This window comes from Crocuta crocuta, unplaced genomic scaffold (assembly GCF_008692635.1).
Source record: "Crocuta crocuta isolate KB4526 unplaced genomic scaffold, BGI_CrCroc_1.0 scaffold36, whole genome shotgun sequence".
Lineage (NCBI taxonomy): Eukaryota > Metazoa > Chordata > Mammalia > Carnivora > Hyaenidae > Crocuta > Crocuta crocuta.
In genome coordinates this window covers 15,996,630-16,012,860 of record NW_027532203.1, presented here as the reverse complement: position 1 = coordinate 16,012,860, position 16,231 = coordinate 15,996,630, and the positions used below count along the sequence as shown (strand labels likewise).

The 16,231-nt window shown below is 41.9% G+C and overlaps 1 protein-coding gene across 3 annotated transcripts in view; it reads right to left on the bottom strand.

Annotated features, from left to right (window-relative positions):
- DYM (dymeclin) overlaps window positions 1-16,231 on the bottom strand; it is a 338,993-nt gene that overhangs the window by 103,147 nt on the left and 219,615 nt on the right. For all 3 annotated transcript variants that reach the window (XM_077777573.1, XM_077777572.1, XM_077777571.1), the window contains one exon: window positions 5,700-5,802. In XM_077777573.1, coding sequence (XP_077633699.1) covers window positions 5,700-5,802 — 103 coding nt within the window. The remainder of the gene's footprint in view (window positions 1-5,699; window positions 5,803-16,231) is intronic.

The window sequence follows — 16,231 nt, the reverse complement described above, 5'->3', positions numbered from 1 at the left end:
CCACTTTAGAAATGAAATATCTAAAAGCAAAACTAAGCAAGAGCCAGAAGATATTAATAAGAGTATTGGTTCAAAAGGTAAGTCAATGCTAGGAATTTACCCAAGGGATACAGAAATGCTGAGGCATAGGAGCACATGTACCCCAATGTTCATAGCAGCACTCTCCACAATAGCTAAAACATGGAACGAGCCTAAGTGTCCATCAACAGATGAATGGATCAAGAAGATGTGGTTTATCTATACCATGGAATACTACATGGCAATGAGAAACAATGAAATCTGGCCATGTGTAGCAACGTGGATGGACCTTGAGGGTGTTATGCTGAGCGAAATAAGTCAGGCAGAGAAGGACAAATATCATATGTTTGCACGTATAGGACGATTAGGAGGAACTTGACGGAGGAACAAGGGGGAGAAGAAGGGGGGAAATGGTGGGGGAAAGGGAGAGAGGCAAACCATGAGAGACTCTTGAATGCTGACAAAAACTGAGGACTGATGGATGTGGGGGGGAGGAGGGATGGGCATGGAGGAGGGCACTTGTGGGGATGAGCACTGGGTGTTAATGTGGAAACTAATTTGACAATAAACTATTTGTAAAAAAAAAAAAAACCAAACAAACAAAAGGTAAGTCAAATGACATATTTCAGGGTTAGCAATATTTCTGGGTTCCATACAGAATGATAAGGATAAGCAATCAAGACTTGATCAAAACAAATTTCAAATACATGGCTTTTGCTCTTTAGGAAGTTATAATTTAAGATAGCAAATTATTAGACTGAGTGGATACTGAACAACCTGTGTTATGTGCACTGCACTAAAAGAAAAAAATTCTACAGCTATCCTTTGAATAGGAAAGAGACAGTACTTTTTTTTTAAGATATTATTTTTTTAAATAATCTCTGTACTTAATATGGGGCTTGAACTCATGACCCTGAGATCAAGAGTCACATACTCCACTGACGAAGCCAGCCATGTACCCCAGGGAAGAAGCAACTGTGATATAAAGATCATGTACAAATTAATGAGAAAATATACAATTTAGCTTAAAAAAGTACACATGTCCACGACATGTTGCAAACTAATCTATTTTGACTAAGAAAATGACCAAACCACTCAAAATTTTTTTTTTTTAGTATATGTGCTGCCGAAGCGAGCACCCAAACCACTCAAATTAAATGTCATCCAGATATCATTCAGATCTGAGACTCCTTTCCAGTTCTGGACACCTGCAAGAGGGTGCAGGCGTACAGAAATGGGGCTCCATCCCCATCAGTTAATTAGCTAATATTTAGCCTACTCTTTTCAGCCTGAGACACAAGAGACTCCTCCCTTCAAAGTGCACTCAGCCCTTCCAGGAGAGAAGACGGTCATAAATGAAACAATTACAGGATATCCAAGAGCGTATATTTAGTTGTTCCTTCTCTGTGTGTGTGTGTAACAGATCATGTACACCACTGGTTCTCCGATCTCAAGACCCTTTTGTGTTCTTAGGAATCTCTGATGCTCCTAAAAAACTGTTTTTTGTGGATTATATGTATTGGTATTTACTATAATACAAATTAAAGCTAAGAACAATTTAAAACACAAGAACACAACACATTCTGTGAGCTGTCAGAGCAATGAAATGATCATTCACCACGTAGCTTCTGGAAAACTCTACCTACAGTCAGAGGAGAAGGAGAATAAAAATGAGGCTTTGTAAACCCCTGGAATGTCTGTGTATGTACATGTACACACAGGCCCGTAGATGTAAGTTAGCAGCATTATACCTGCTTAGCATTCAATGATAAACTCTTAGCTGCGATTTGTACCTCAGCTGATTTTTCTGATTCTATCTCCTTAACCCTTTTGGCTGGGTCTTTTTGCCTTGTATCCTTGAATTCACTATTTAAAATTAGATGGTAGAGGGGCACCTGGGTGGCTCAGTCAGTTGAGGTCCAAGTTCACCTCAGGTCATGATCTCACAGCTCGTGAGTTCAAGCCCCGCATCAGGCTCTGGGCTGACAGCGCAGAGCCTTGAGGCTGCTTTGGATTCTGTGTCTCCGTCTCTCTTGGCTGCTCCCCTGCTCGCATTCTGCTTCTCTCTCTCAAATTAAATAAACATCAAACAAACTTTTTTAATTAGATGGTAGAGTCAGTCCTACAGAAAGTTCCCAAGTTTGTTGTCGATCAAAGGACAATATAATTTGGTTCCTTATGGTCCCTCCTGGAATAAAGTCAGAGACTTCTCATCTCAAATGGTTGCTAAGATGAAGTTCCCTAGAAATTAGGGAAATAAAGCTTACTTGACACTAATAATATTCATAATTTAAAAACCACAGTTATAGTTTACAAAGCAACTAAACTCGTTTGTTAGCTTTGTTTCACTTTCTAGATTCAGGTTTGTTGTATATGGCCAAAGTTGTTTTAGCCACTTTTTATTTACTTATGTTTTGAAATGTTTCTTTATAAGAGAAAGGGACAGAGAGAGACAGAGACAGAGAGAACACACACATATGCAAGCAGAGGAGGGGCAGAGGGGGGTGGGGAGAGAATCCCAAGCAGGCTCTGTGCTGACAGTGCAGGCGCGGACTCAATCCTGTGAACCGTGACATCATGACCTGAGCCGAAATCAAGAGTCGAACACTTAACCCCGTAAGCCACCCAGGCGTCCTGAGCCTTATTCTTAATTTTAAAAAGTCTTGGAAGATTCTCTTCTAACAATTCTCTCCTGTCCCTTTAGTCACTGAATTAATTTTTAGGAAACCCTGCTATAAAGATACCAAGCGCAGCCATGTCGTCAAGTGAATTTCATGTGCTTTGCTAAACATCTCCATCATCCCTGCACAGAGACTGCGGAGCCAGCCGTCACTCTCCATACGGCTCATTCTCTTTCCCCAAAGAGGACTTGAGTGCATTTTTGTTTTATTTCCCCTAAAGCAGCCAGGGCGGTAGCCTCATTATCTGGAACTTGGTTGAAGGCTTCAGGTTTCCCTTGAGATGTTCTGACAAAGTTGTACTAAAGAATTAATAGTAATGTTTTTGTAACTTGCTATTTGTTTTCTATGGTGTTACTCAACTGACTTGTGAATTATACAGTATAATGAGAATAAACATTTTCTTAATAAACTCAGAAACCTCTAGGTGGATTCTAAGTACTCTAGGTACTACAGTGAGAAGAAAAACGCCTTCCTGATTTTAAGCATTATTCAAATTCATTCAGTCCTGGTGTGAATGGCATCCATCAGGGACCCCGTGCTGCATGCAGACCCTTTCCTTTTCCTTTTCGATCTTTTACAAACACGTGGTCTAAAGCATTAGTCTAGGTCACAGTTTTATGTGGCTGCTGTCAGAGACATTTAATTAAAATTTCTAGGGAGGGAAAAAGGAGAAGCATTTTATTTTCCCAGTTAACTAATGACCAGTTTAAAAGAGAGTGACAATGAAGACATGGTTTCAAACACACACATCACTCATAGTGTTTGGAACAATGGGAATGACGAGTGAAAACACCGGTCACCTCGAAAGAAGAACATGTGTCACTTTTAGGACTGCTATGGTGTTACTTAACCACCTTGTAGATGAGTCACAGTGTTTCCATCACTACTACTGAATCAGGGCTACCCACCCTCTTGAATGAACTCTGAGGAAAGGCAGCAAAATTCAAGTTCATAAACCCATTTGGAGTATGTTATGGTATGGATGTTAAAATGAGGACTGTCAATGACAGAATCCAAATGGAATTTTCCCAGTATTTCTAATGGAGAAGATACTTTAGGAAATTCATTTTTACTTCCTGAAAATCTCATGCAAGAAGTCAGCAACTCTAAACAATGTCAAGTTTAACAGTAGAAGTCATATGTCCGTGAGGAGTTCAACCTGTCGGTTCACTGCATAGTCACCTTCATGACTGGTGAGTACCATCAAATGTGACCCATTTTCTCAAAGAAAATGTAATTTTCTGATCTCTGATTGCAGGAGAATGCTGCTAGTACCACCTCAAGACTGAATTCATTCGACACATTTTTGTGGCAGAAACGACACAGGAAGACTCCATAAGCAAATGACAGCTGTATGAAAATCACAAAACATTCACAGACCAACTGACCTCAAGTTCTCAATAAACACAATCTCCACAGCCACTCTGAGGCCCCAACTGAGGTTTCCAAGGAGTGATTAGGAAAAAATAGTTTTCTCATAATAAGCCATGGCTCGGATATAAGTGAGCTATTATGCTAATTTTTTTAAGTTGAGAATATTCGATTAGGAAAATCATAAAGATACTTTTTTTTTTTTTTTTGGTAAAAGAGAAATACTTTGGAATTACAAACCTAATACTTTAATGCGAGTGACAGATCATAGCATCACGCATGCGCACACAATAAATGCAAGACAAGACAAACAGCTCGGGCTGGGCTGTGAGCGCTCACGGCTATCTCTTGTTTGTCAGCGACTGCCACCCGGAGCGGGTGCCGTTCCCACAGTCGCCTATCAGCACAGCCATTTAGAAATGAAACAAACCACAGGAAACAAAACAACTCTGGCTGTCTGGCACACATCATCGCTTCAGATCCAGAACTTAAAAATTCTCTCATGAAGTTTCTGAACATCAACGCACTGAGTTGTCATGGGGGGATGTGGGAAGGTCCTCAGTAGAACTCAACGGACTACTTCTGAGGTTTATGACACGATAGTTTTTAGCATCTTCATCTAAGCCGTGTTCCAAAATGTAAGAAATGTCCCAGTCAGTGGCACTGCCCTAGAGGAATTCCAAATGTGCTCTCCCTCCTGTTATAAAGTTCATCCCTGAGCTGCTCCCATTCTATTCTGTCGTTATCCTCTGAGTTTAGGTGGTAATAAGCTCTTTATCTTTAAAGTGGATGAAATCGAGGGAACGCATTAGTGCTGTTGTCCACTGACCACGCAGGACAGGACCAGAGTAGCATCCTCATCTGAGCAGAGCCAACTGCATTCTCTCTCCCAGGAAGTGAGAATGAGGACTTCATGAATCCAGTCAGGTGGCTAAAGACATGACCCTCCCAGGACACCTTACAGCTTGGGAGGAAGGAGGCTGGAGTGGCTGTTTTAGGTCCCAGTCAACAAACAGGGAAATCTGGCCGACAGAGAGAAGCATTAAGAATAATACGGAAGCAAAAGGAAGCAGAGCCTAGAAACAAAACAGCCTCAGAAAGACAACATATTCTTGAATCCAAAGGCTTTTCAATGTCAGGTTCTGGTTCTCTGTGATATCCAGGTGTCCCTCTGCCCCTTGAGTTCAGTGAGAAGCCTTTGCATATTTTCTATAAAACTGCTCCTTTTGCTTTTGTGTCATTAGTTTGAGTGGGTTTCTGGCCTAAGGTAACAAGAGTTCTTTTTTTTTTTTTTTTTTTTTTTTTAGTAGGCTTCACGCCTGGTGTGGAGCACATGAGTCTTGAACTCACGACGCTGAGATAAAGAGTCAGATGCTTAACCAACTGAGCCACCCAGGTGCCCCACAAGAGTCCTAATTATTAACAATCACTGGTGTAGGGTTGACTTCCTTTAACCACTTGTTAATAATCATTTAAAGTTCTTCCTTGATTTGCAACATCCCTCCTTTCTCTGCACAGCAGAGGCATCATGGTCATAGTCAGACCCTGAGAAGAGAGGAGTACTTTGTTTCTTACAACTCTAACCATGAAAGGAAAACTTCTTACCGACAAAGTAAGGTAATTACTTACGTAATCTGGTAGAGGAACATCATTGGAACTCAGTGACCCTCTCAAGGACTGTGTGGCTTGTTCCAGAACTTTGTTGTGTTTTTTAGACAGCAAGGAAAACAAACTGAAAAAAAAAAAAGACAAAAAAAAAAAGAACTAAGTGTTTCCTCTTCTAGGTTTTATATAGAATTACAGAGTTCCCTAAGATGTCATTTATTCTAAAACATACATGTAATGACTCTTTTCATGCTTGTGTTAATAGCAGGATTAGTAATACTATCGATATAACAAAAGATGAAGTGAGGAGAATGTTTAAATTATAAGGATTCTAAAGAATAAAAAAAGTTTGACAGCTTAAGATTGCATTTCAAACATATGATACTTTTCCACTACTGTGGAAAGAATAGTGGACAGATTCGGACAGCCTGGGATACGAATGGACTTTATGAGTAACTCGGAATGTAATCTATTACTAGTCCCTTGAACTTGTATCTCAATGTTCTCATCTTTCAAATAAGTCTGTTGGATTAGATTGTTTCTCTAGTATAATATAGTTCATTACTTTTTATCACAGCTTTATATTCTTACTTCTCAAAAACAAGGACTTTAAATACATTTATGAAAAGATTTCCACTTCTGGCCACGATGGGTTAACTGGTACTGAGTAGCCTTCCTGCTGTTAACACCTGAAAAACTGGACAAAGTACATGAGACAACACCTTTCAGATGTAAAAAACGTGTGCAGTGCAGGACTGCGGTCCCTACAAGAAGAAGGTCTGTGCCTGGAGAAGCCTTCCAGACTGCTGTGCAGAAAGCTGGCCCCTGGCCGCATGTAGCAGCACTGCATTGCATTGGAAATGCAGAGGTAAGGACTGGGGGCTGCGAGGCAGGTGGAATTTGCAGGCAGATTATTAGCCTGGAGAGAAATGCAAGAGGGCAGGGTCTTCTCCATTGGAGGTTTACTTTTGCTCTGTTTCTCCTTTAAAGGTTAAAAGTAAACCCCGCGCTTTCTGCTTACATCCATTTGCCATGATGTACTAGTAGCTAATATGTACCAGCAGTTTATTGTCTGAGATTCCAGAAATGTTATATGCAACCAGGCATGTATATAAATGAATGCTGTACACACAGAGCATTCATCTTTTTTATTCCGCCACCAAATGTGTACAGTTTTTGTACTCATTTGTATATTTGTACCTCACACATTTTTTCATTTCTTGATATTCATTCCTTGACCCATTCAATAAACATGGAGTGCCGTAACTTGATATCTAGGCATCTGGATATATCATAATTTAAATAGACTATTATTAATCATTGCCACGTCTCCAGTTTTATTTTTTTAATAAACAGCACTGCGATGAATATCCTTCCATATAATTTTTAGCAAACTGAGGTGAGACTATCTTGAAGTAAAACTACTGAGAAAAGGATAACAGAATAGAACTGTGAACTGCATTAGCAGTATATATTTTTCAAATATACAAATTACTTTGTAAATGATGAAAAAAGAAGGCAAAAATATGTTGGGATAGTGTATAAAGTGTATTCCCACAGTAAAGCATAAAGAGAACAGTTGGTAAGATTCTTTTAAGAGAAGAATAAGTAATGGTAAGATTGTTTGCAGTACATTTCAGGGGTAAATGGAATTTCAGGAGTTTTCTGAGATGGAAAGAACTTGGATGGTCAGTCCTAGCAGAGGGAATGGCAAGACTCGGAGGCCTGAACTCAATGCCCGCACAAGAAGGGAAAGCAATAAATACGCCTGGAAGAAGTGACCTTCCTGTGTGTGAGAAGGGGGTCTGGAGGTGGGGACTGAAGAAGACAGCACACTCTACTGAGTTCACAAAACACCAGAACTCGGGAGTTGCTTTATGGGTTCAACCAAATGGGGGTTCTGTCTGTGCCAAGTGCACCTTCCGAGGACAACAGAGGTAATCTAGAGTAACTGCCATCAAAACTGAAGACAATCATTAAACGAGTCATAGGAATCAAAGCAGAAAGTATTTTAAATTATTTCCTTTGGAGAAGAAAGGCTAGTCTGTTTATTTGAAAAGAGAATACTAGCGGCCTGCTCTCCTTGTTAGAAGAAGACAAAACAAGGAAGTGAGCTTCAATGCAAACATAAGCTCTTCCAGCTGGGCATGATGGGAAATCTGAGTATTAAGGGCAGAAAATGCTGCAATCGGTCCACCTCATGGAGCTGTGGCCTCGGCTCCCGGCTCTTCTTTAGAAAGCTGCTTTGAGAACAGAGGAGTTGAGGCCACCTCCAGCTTTCTATCATGAATGAGAAACCACGGAGTCACACTTACTTCAAGTTGTTATTCTACAATGTAACAGGCTTTCCCTCAGGTCCTACCACCACAGAGCTTTCAACTTCTTTTTTGTTTTTTTAAACATTCTATTTCTGGCTGGCATTTTAACATTTTTAAGGCAAAATGACCTAAATTTGTATGAGACGTGGCTTGCAGATTGCTGAGAAAAGTAATGTCTGCTGAAAGCTTTGCAACCAACATACTAGCCCTGGCTTAATGCTGTTCAGAGTATGTGGTAAAGACATCGGATGTTTGCATGAAGAGGGATAGTTACTGGCTTTCAAGTGTACTATTCACTCAGGATATAGCTGCCATAGTCCTTGTTTTTAAAAGGTTAGATTTTTCTTTTTATACAAGAATGTTCACTACAAACTGGTTCAACACTGAAAAACCGTAAACAACCAGAAGACTGATGAAGAACAGAATGGGTAAACGAGCTGAGATAGTCATAGAATGAAAAACTATGTGCTGATTTAAAGTTTTCTAAAGATACACACAATAATATGGATATATCTCAAAAACAATGTTGTTTGCTGCACTCTTGTAGAAGAATGTGACCCAAGTAATATTATTTATATAGTGTGTATTAAAAATGCAAAAATGATATTGCCTATCTTCTATGGATAAAACATCTAAAATAATAAAACATATGGAAATGATAAATACTACATTTAAGATAGCCTTTATTCTCTGAGAAAGAAGGGAAGGAAATGAATCAGAGAGGGAAAAAATAAGGGATTTAGCTCTCTCTGAATCTTTCTCTCTCTTGCTTTCTCTCTCTCTCCATATATATATGTAAAAATGTTTTTATTATGCTGGATACATACATAAGGGATTGCTTTATTACTCTATCTCTTTGATGTATGCTAGAAATATTATATACATTTTTGAAAGTTAGAAAAAAATGAATACACTACCCTGAAGAAAAGAGAGTCCCTGCCAACAGTCAACATTTTTTTTTTTAGTTTATTTTTTATTTTGAGAGAGAGAGAGCACAAATGGGGGAGGGTCAGAAAGAGACAGGGAGAGAGAATCCCAAGCAGGCTCCGCATTGCCAGTGCAGAGCCCAGCCCAGGGCTCAAACTCTTGTATCACGAGACCATGACCTGAGCCAAAGTCAGACATTTCACTGACTGAGCCTCCAGGCTCCCCGATAGCCAACAAGTATTTGAGCAGAGAAGTAGCATGTGGACAAAATATGTACAGTGAGTCCAACATGGAATATCCTTAGAAAACCACCAGCTGCTGAAAAGGCTGCAGTACAGGGTACAGTCAGTGGCAGGAGATGACACCACAATGAGATGTCTGAGACAGGCTGTAAAGGATCAAAAGTCCTGGAATTGATTCTATGCAGAGAAGAAGCTAATGCAACAACTGTCTTCCAAATGATGAAAGGGACCTGTTCCTTGCTCCCAAGGAGCTCAAATCTAAGATGATAAGAAAAAAAAATTTTTTTAAAAGCCTGCAGTTTGGAAATTGGAGAACATCATGGGTCTTAAGAGTAGGCTGTGGGATCACAGTAAAAGGCTGGGAACATCTCAGAGGAAATCTACTTTCTGTGGCCTTGAAGTTTAGGGGTTGCTAGCTGGGAGACGTACTGGGGGTGGGGGGAGAGGAACTCAGAAGGGAAAACAGTGCACAGAGAGGCACAGTGAGACTTGAGGGAAGTACCAAGGCCAGAACAATGCAAGTCCATGGGGCGAGCGGTAGTAAGAGTGGAAGTTCAGCAAGAAAGGCCTGGGCTATTAAAGAAAACATGCTATGGGGCTTGCAGTTCATCTCAGTCAAGTCACTGAGGCAGGCAGGAAGCCAAATATTTACCAAGAACCTTCTATGTGTCAGGCAACGTGCACGTTGCTTGGGATGTAGTGACAGGCAAAAGCAACATGGTTTCTGCCCTGCCCTCCTGGAGGGGGTGGCTGCGTTGGGGATAAACCTACACAGAAGGTTCTACTGTCAGTGCAGCAATGGAGATGGGCGCGGGGAGCTATGGGGACACAGATGAGGCTGCCTGGCGGCAGGAACAGGCGGTCAGCGCGGGGGATGATGCCTGAGGAGAAGCTGAAGGAGCACTGAGGGGTCAGCCGAGCAAATGGGGGCAAAGGTAAAGGCCATGTGGACACAGAAAAGAGCACGAGGGAGAGCAGACATCCGAGTGCAGGCAGCGGGAGGGCACGCACGCTCACCGAGGGTTACATACGTGGCAGAGCACGGGGTTAAGCTTGGACTGCTAGCGGGGATAATTTATGAGGTGCCTCTCGTGTCGCATTTAGACCTTGGGCTTCGTCCCGAGAGCCAGGGGAGTTTTATGGCAGCAAGGCCATATCAGGAGAGACCAAGGCGAAGCTGTTGTCTGGTGCTCAGGTGGGGAGTACGGGGCAACAGATGGGCAGGAAGTGGTCACTCCTCGTTCGCCTACATCCTCCATCTGTCCTCAGTGGGCTCTCATCCCATGGTGGCCATGCGGTCCCTGCCACAGAACCCCCAGGCTCCAGGAAGCCAAGTCCAAAAACTAGAGCCCGAGCAGTGAGGCAGCACAAGTGCATAACTGTGTACTTGTTTTAGAAAGTTTTCTCCACCCCTAGAGGGAACGACAGACAATGCTGACAGGAGAACAGTCTAGAAACAGAAAGATCCTTTAGGTGACTTCTACACTGCTCAAGGGTGGAGGAGGTAACTGAGCTAAAGCAGTCTGAGCCACCAGGAAGGCAAAGAGACAACAGAGAGACTGACAGAAAGGAAGTCATGGGCGACTCCAAGGTTCCCAACTTGGGAAACGGCGGCTGGCTGAGAACACGAATGAACGTGCTAGAGCGGAAGAGCTGGGAGAGGGCCCAGGAGGACCAGGGCTCTGCCCGAAGGGAAACAGCAGCAGCAGCAGTAGCTGCGAGGACACACGCAGGGCTCACGGTGTGTCAGACACTGCTCAACAAATAATCACGTGAGGTGCGCAGTATCACTATCCATCCTTTCTTTTGCTTTTAGGGAGGATGAAATCGAGGCAGAGAGAAGTTAAGTACTTTGCTTAAGGCACACAGCTACTTAGTGGTGGAGTCAGAGTCAAATTCAGGCAGGCAAGCTCCAGAATGTGTGTGTGTGTGTGTGTGTGTGTGTGTGTGTGTGTGTGTGTTTTAATGTTTATTAAATTTTGAGAGAGAGAGAGAAGGAGGGAGGGACAGGCAGAGAGAGAGGAAGACACAGAATCCGAAGCAGGCTCCAGGCTCTGAGCTGTCAGCACAGAGCCTGATGTGGGGCCCAAAATCGTGATCAGTGAGATCATGACTTGAGCTGAGATCAGACGCTTAACTGACTGAGCCACACAGGCACCCCGAATTTTTTTTTTAAATCACGAATAGGCAGTGAATTTTGTCAAATGCTTTTTCTGTATGTAAGAAGATCACATGGTTTTCTTTTTAAGTGTATAAATATAGTGAGTTGTACTGATTAAGCATGAATATGGAGGCAACCTTATATTCCTAGGATGGATCTCGCTGGTCTCCTTCTATATGCTGAGCAGAAATAAAGATGGTAGCTGTCACTTACGGAGAACATACTCTGTGCCAACCTCCTTACTTAACTTTTATAATTGTTAACTAAGTTCACATACAATAGGCTTAAGAGGGCACTACCACTATCATCACATTATACAAAGGAAACAAAGGCATTAGAGAAGTAAATTAATTTGCCAAGGATTACACTGCTCATAAGTGGAAGAGCTAAATTTATATCCTGGTAAGCTGACTTTCAATTTTGCACTTATAACCACCGTATTATCTCTTATCAGGAGGTCTGTTTTACTGATTATAGTGACCCTCCCCTACCCCGTCCTTCATGATTCACTCCCACTCCCTTCTTTTAGGAACAGAAGTAACTACTCTCCTGAAAAAAGTGACCTCATGACATAAGGTTGAGTTTTTTATCATGCCCTTTTCCTGGATCACAAAGACAAATATATGCCCTAAACTGGGCCAGATGGAAACTTTCCGGAAGAGTTTTCTACCCGGGAACAGTGAGAAAGACTGTTGTTCCCCTTGGTTAGAAGATTGCAGAGATGTCAATCCGGAGGCACCTGTGGTCATGATTTAGCTTCACAGAGAAAACTCACGTGCAAGAAAAGAGAATGAGCCTAAGCTGAAACAGTGACAGAGAAAGACACAGACATAGCAAGAGGGAGAGAAATACTTTCAAGGTGCTTACTCCTCAGTTCAAGTCTCTGGAACCTCATCCCTGGAGCCCTAACATCTTCTGCTTTGCTTTTTTTAAATTTTTTAAATTTATTTTGAGACAGAGAGATAGACAGACAGACAGATAAAGGGGGCAGAGAGAGAGGGAGAGAGAGAATCTCAAGCAGGCTCTGCACTGTCAGCACGGAGTCTGACATGGGGCTCGAACTCATGAAACATGAGATCAAGACCTGAACTGAAATCAGGAGTCGGACGCTTAACCAACTGAGCCACCCAGACTCCCCTTCTACATTTCTTTTGTGAGCTCTTCTCCACTAAGAATCTCTTAAGACAAACCTCCTTTTTACACAGGCTAGGGGCTGGGAGGGCGTACTCCTTCACCTTTAAATATTTTTCGAACTTCATATGTTCTTTGAAGGCTAACACAACCACTCTAGTTAAAACTGCAACCCAATCCTGGCACATCCTATTTTCTTTCTGTTGCTTTTTATTTTTTCTCTATGCTACATACCACTTCCTAAAATACTATATGCTTTTCTTGTTTTTATTGTTTTCATCCACTAGAACAAAAGTAGGCAAAATACAGCTTGAAGACCAAATCTGGCCCACCATCTGTTTTTGCAAATAAAGTTTTATTGGAACACAGCCACATCTATTCATTCATGTATTGTCTATGGCTGCTTGCATTGGTACAATGGCAAAGTTAAGTAGTTATGACAGAGACCATCTGGCAGGCAAAGCCTCAGATATTTGCTATCTAGTCCTTCAGAGAACGTTTCCTAACTCCTGCACTAAAATGTAAGCTCCATGATGTCAGCGGTTTTCATCTGTTTCGGTGACAATTCTATTCCCAGTGCCTAGAACAATGGCTGGTAAACAGCAGGTATCCAATATTCGCTCACTAAACAAACCACAAAGGAAAAAAATCCCCTGAAAAGAAAGTACTTTTGTTAAGTTTAAAATTTCAAAGTTTATCTGGTTTCTGACTCTTTAGCCAAATACCTAAATCTTTACGGCCAGGACAGTATCTTTTTCCCATTATTTTACTACCCTAGAAAAACAAGTATTCTCTCCCATTTACCTAGAAATACAATTGACTTACACTTCTCAGTTCTTCCTGAGAGTAATCCGCCAATATTTTTCCCATGTATACAAAACTCGCTGATGGCAGAGCTGTCAGTGGTTGCTGCCAGACCGGATTTGGGATACAGAAGAGAGTCAAGGAGACCATCCAAGTTTTTTACCCCAAGCAAATGGAATGGTGAGCACATCACTTACTGAGACAGGAAAAACTATCTGGGGAATTGGTTCCAAGGAGATCACCCGAGGTTCCCTCTTGGAAACGGCAAGTATGAGATGCCTGATGGTTATCCAAGTCAAAGTTTCAGGTAGATATTCTGGCTTCAGTAAAGGGATTCCAGTTAAGGATACGTTTTTGGGAACTGAAAACTTACAACCGGAATTTAAAGCCATGGCAATGGATGAGAAAACTCAGCATTCAGCACAGAGAGAAAAAAGAGAGACCAGCAAAGGCTGAAATCCAAGCCAGGACTGAAGGAAGACTAGCTGCTGTGTGTTTATACTCTGGAGCTCTGACAAGGTTGGGGTAAACACAAGTACCAGGTATTAGAAAGTGGGGCACAGATGAGGCCACAGACAGGAAGGCAGACTGAAAATCTGTACTGCAAAAGTCAGACTTGCAGGTCCCCTCTCCTCCCTCGCTCAGCCCGAGTGCCTTCCCTCGTGTTGGCAGACGAGAGGTGTTCACTCGAGAGGATGAAGCAGACAGTGGGTTTTGAGTTGTAAGGCACAGCCAAGGATGGGCGTGCTGTCCTGAAAGAGTGAGATTAAGTCAGAGCCTCGAGGCTGAACACTGAAACCTCTGTCATCACCCCCATGTCCCAGCCTTCCCCCCCGCCCTCACCGCCCCAGTCAGCTCAGAGAATGCTGTCAGCTAGGTTCATACATTCAGGAGAAATACTGAGGGGGACTAGTCTCAGGAGCAATGGAGAAGTGTAAGAAAAGGTTATCCATAGATACTGACATCGGGGGTTCTCAAGAAACCCAGCCCAGATGGAACAGGTGCTTTTTTTTTTTATGTTTATTCATTTTTGAGAGAGAGACAGAGCATGAGCAAGGAGGAACAGAGAGATAGGGAGACACGGAATCCGAATCTGAGCTGTTAGCACAGAGCCCAACCCAGGGCTCGATCCCATGAAGCATTAAGATCATGACCTAGCCAGAGTGGGACCCTAACCGACTGAGCCACCCAGGCGCCCCTCCAGCTGGAAGAGTTTTAAGGAAGCGACCAGTCAACAATGTCCAACTTGAACACCCAGAACTTCCAGTCAGTCCTTTAGTGCCTCACTGTTAAATATGAACCCTGCCAAAGATCACCAGAAAGCCACTAAAATGACAAGCACAAAAGAGAAAAGGAGCCCAAATGAAACAGAGATCATGTAGGGAGAAAATGAAAACTCCGACGTTACAATTATTAAGCTAAGGAACAGAAGTAAACGTGTCAGCTGTGATACAAGAAGGAGGTGGTATAAAAAAGACAACAGGAAGAAACTCTTGGAAAGTGCAAATATGAGGGCAGAAATGAAAAATTCAATGAAAGAGTTGAAAACAAATTTGAAGAACACTCTGAGAAAGCGGAACAGAAAAGACAAAGAGATGCAAAACAATAGAAAAATGGCAGAGAAATGGTCCACACAGTCTAACAGAGGATGTTTTAAGAGAACAAAGAAAATGGAAGGGGGGAAAGTGGATACTAAAGAATTATTATAAAGAAGTTCTCAAAACTGGAAAACATGCATTTCCTGAATGAAAGAGCCCACCACGAAGAATGCAGAAAACAGATAAAAACAAAGAAATCCCTCACATAATAGCATATAAATGGACGTTCAGAACACTGGAGACAGGGGCACCTGGGTGGCTCAGTCGGTTAAGCGTCCTACTTCAGCTCAGGTCATGATCTCACGGTTCGTGGGTTCGAGCCCCACCTCAGGCTCTGTGCTGACTGCCAGCTCAGAACCTGGAGGCTGTTTCAGATTCTGTGTCTCCCTCTCTCTCTGACTCTCCCCTGCTCACACTGTCTCTCTCTCTCTCTCTGTCAGAAATAAATAAAACAATAACAAAAAAATTCAAAACACTGGAGACAAAAAGAAGGTCTTAGAATCCGAGAGAGAGGAGAGAGAGAGAAAGAGAGAAAGAGAGATCCAAATACAAACTGTCAAGAATTACTATGGCATTAGTCACCTCGACAGCTACAAAGCAATGAACAATGCTTTCTAAACGCAGAGTGAAAATGACTCAAAATGTCGAATTCTGAACCCTGACAAATTTTTATTCTAAAGGTTAAAATAAAGATATTTTCAGACAAATTGCCTAGGAAAGTAAACATTATACTACAGTATATGGACCATCGGTGAATAATACCTCACAGCAACGTAAGTGCTGGTCACTGACGCAGAAAAAGCAATGTGCACATGTACTGGGAAAACAGGGACGGGCCCCCAGAGAGTGCATGCGTGTGTCCTGATTCAGGGGAGTCTAAGGTGATGACTACTACATTTGAAATACTAGTCTGTTCACATAAAATGTTTTTCTTTCTCATTCCACTTCTCTGCTTCTCATGAAGAATCCTTCTATCTATTTAGAGAAAGTCAAGCAGACCAATGACTGCCAAGAACAAGAGTCTGTCAAAGACAGACCAAAGCAGAGGTGAGGAAAAAGGCGACAGCTGTTGGATGGATGGGTCCAATAAGTGTCGGAGAAATCCGAGAATCCTGAACATCTTTGATAAAATAAAAACTCCTCAAAGTCTATGAAAATTATTACTCATCTTATGAAATATGTCCCCTTAGACTTGTGGAAGATGCTAGAATTAGTAACTTTCCAGGCTTTTCCTCTCAACCAAACTATATATTATTTGTTTTAATATTCTGTTTAATGCTCCTAAATTGCTATATACCTACATGTAGGTTTCATAATACATGTAAGACATTATATGTACGGTGAACATGAAGTTTTCTCTCCAAATGCTGAGTTC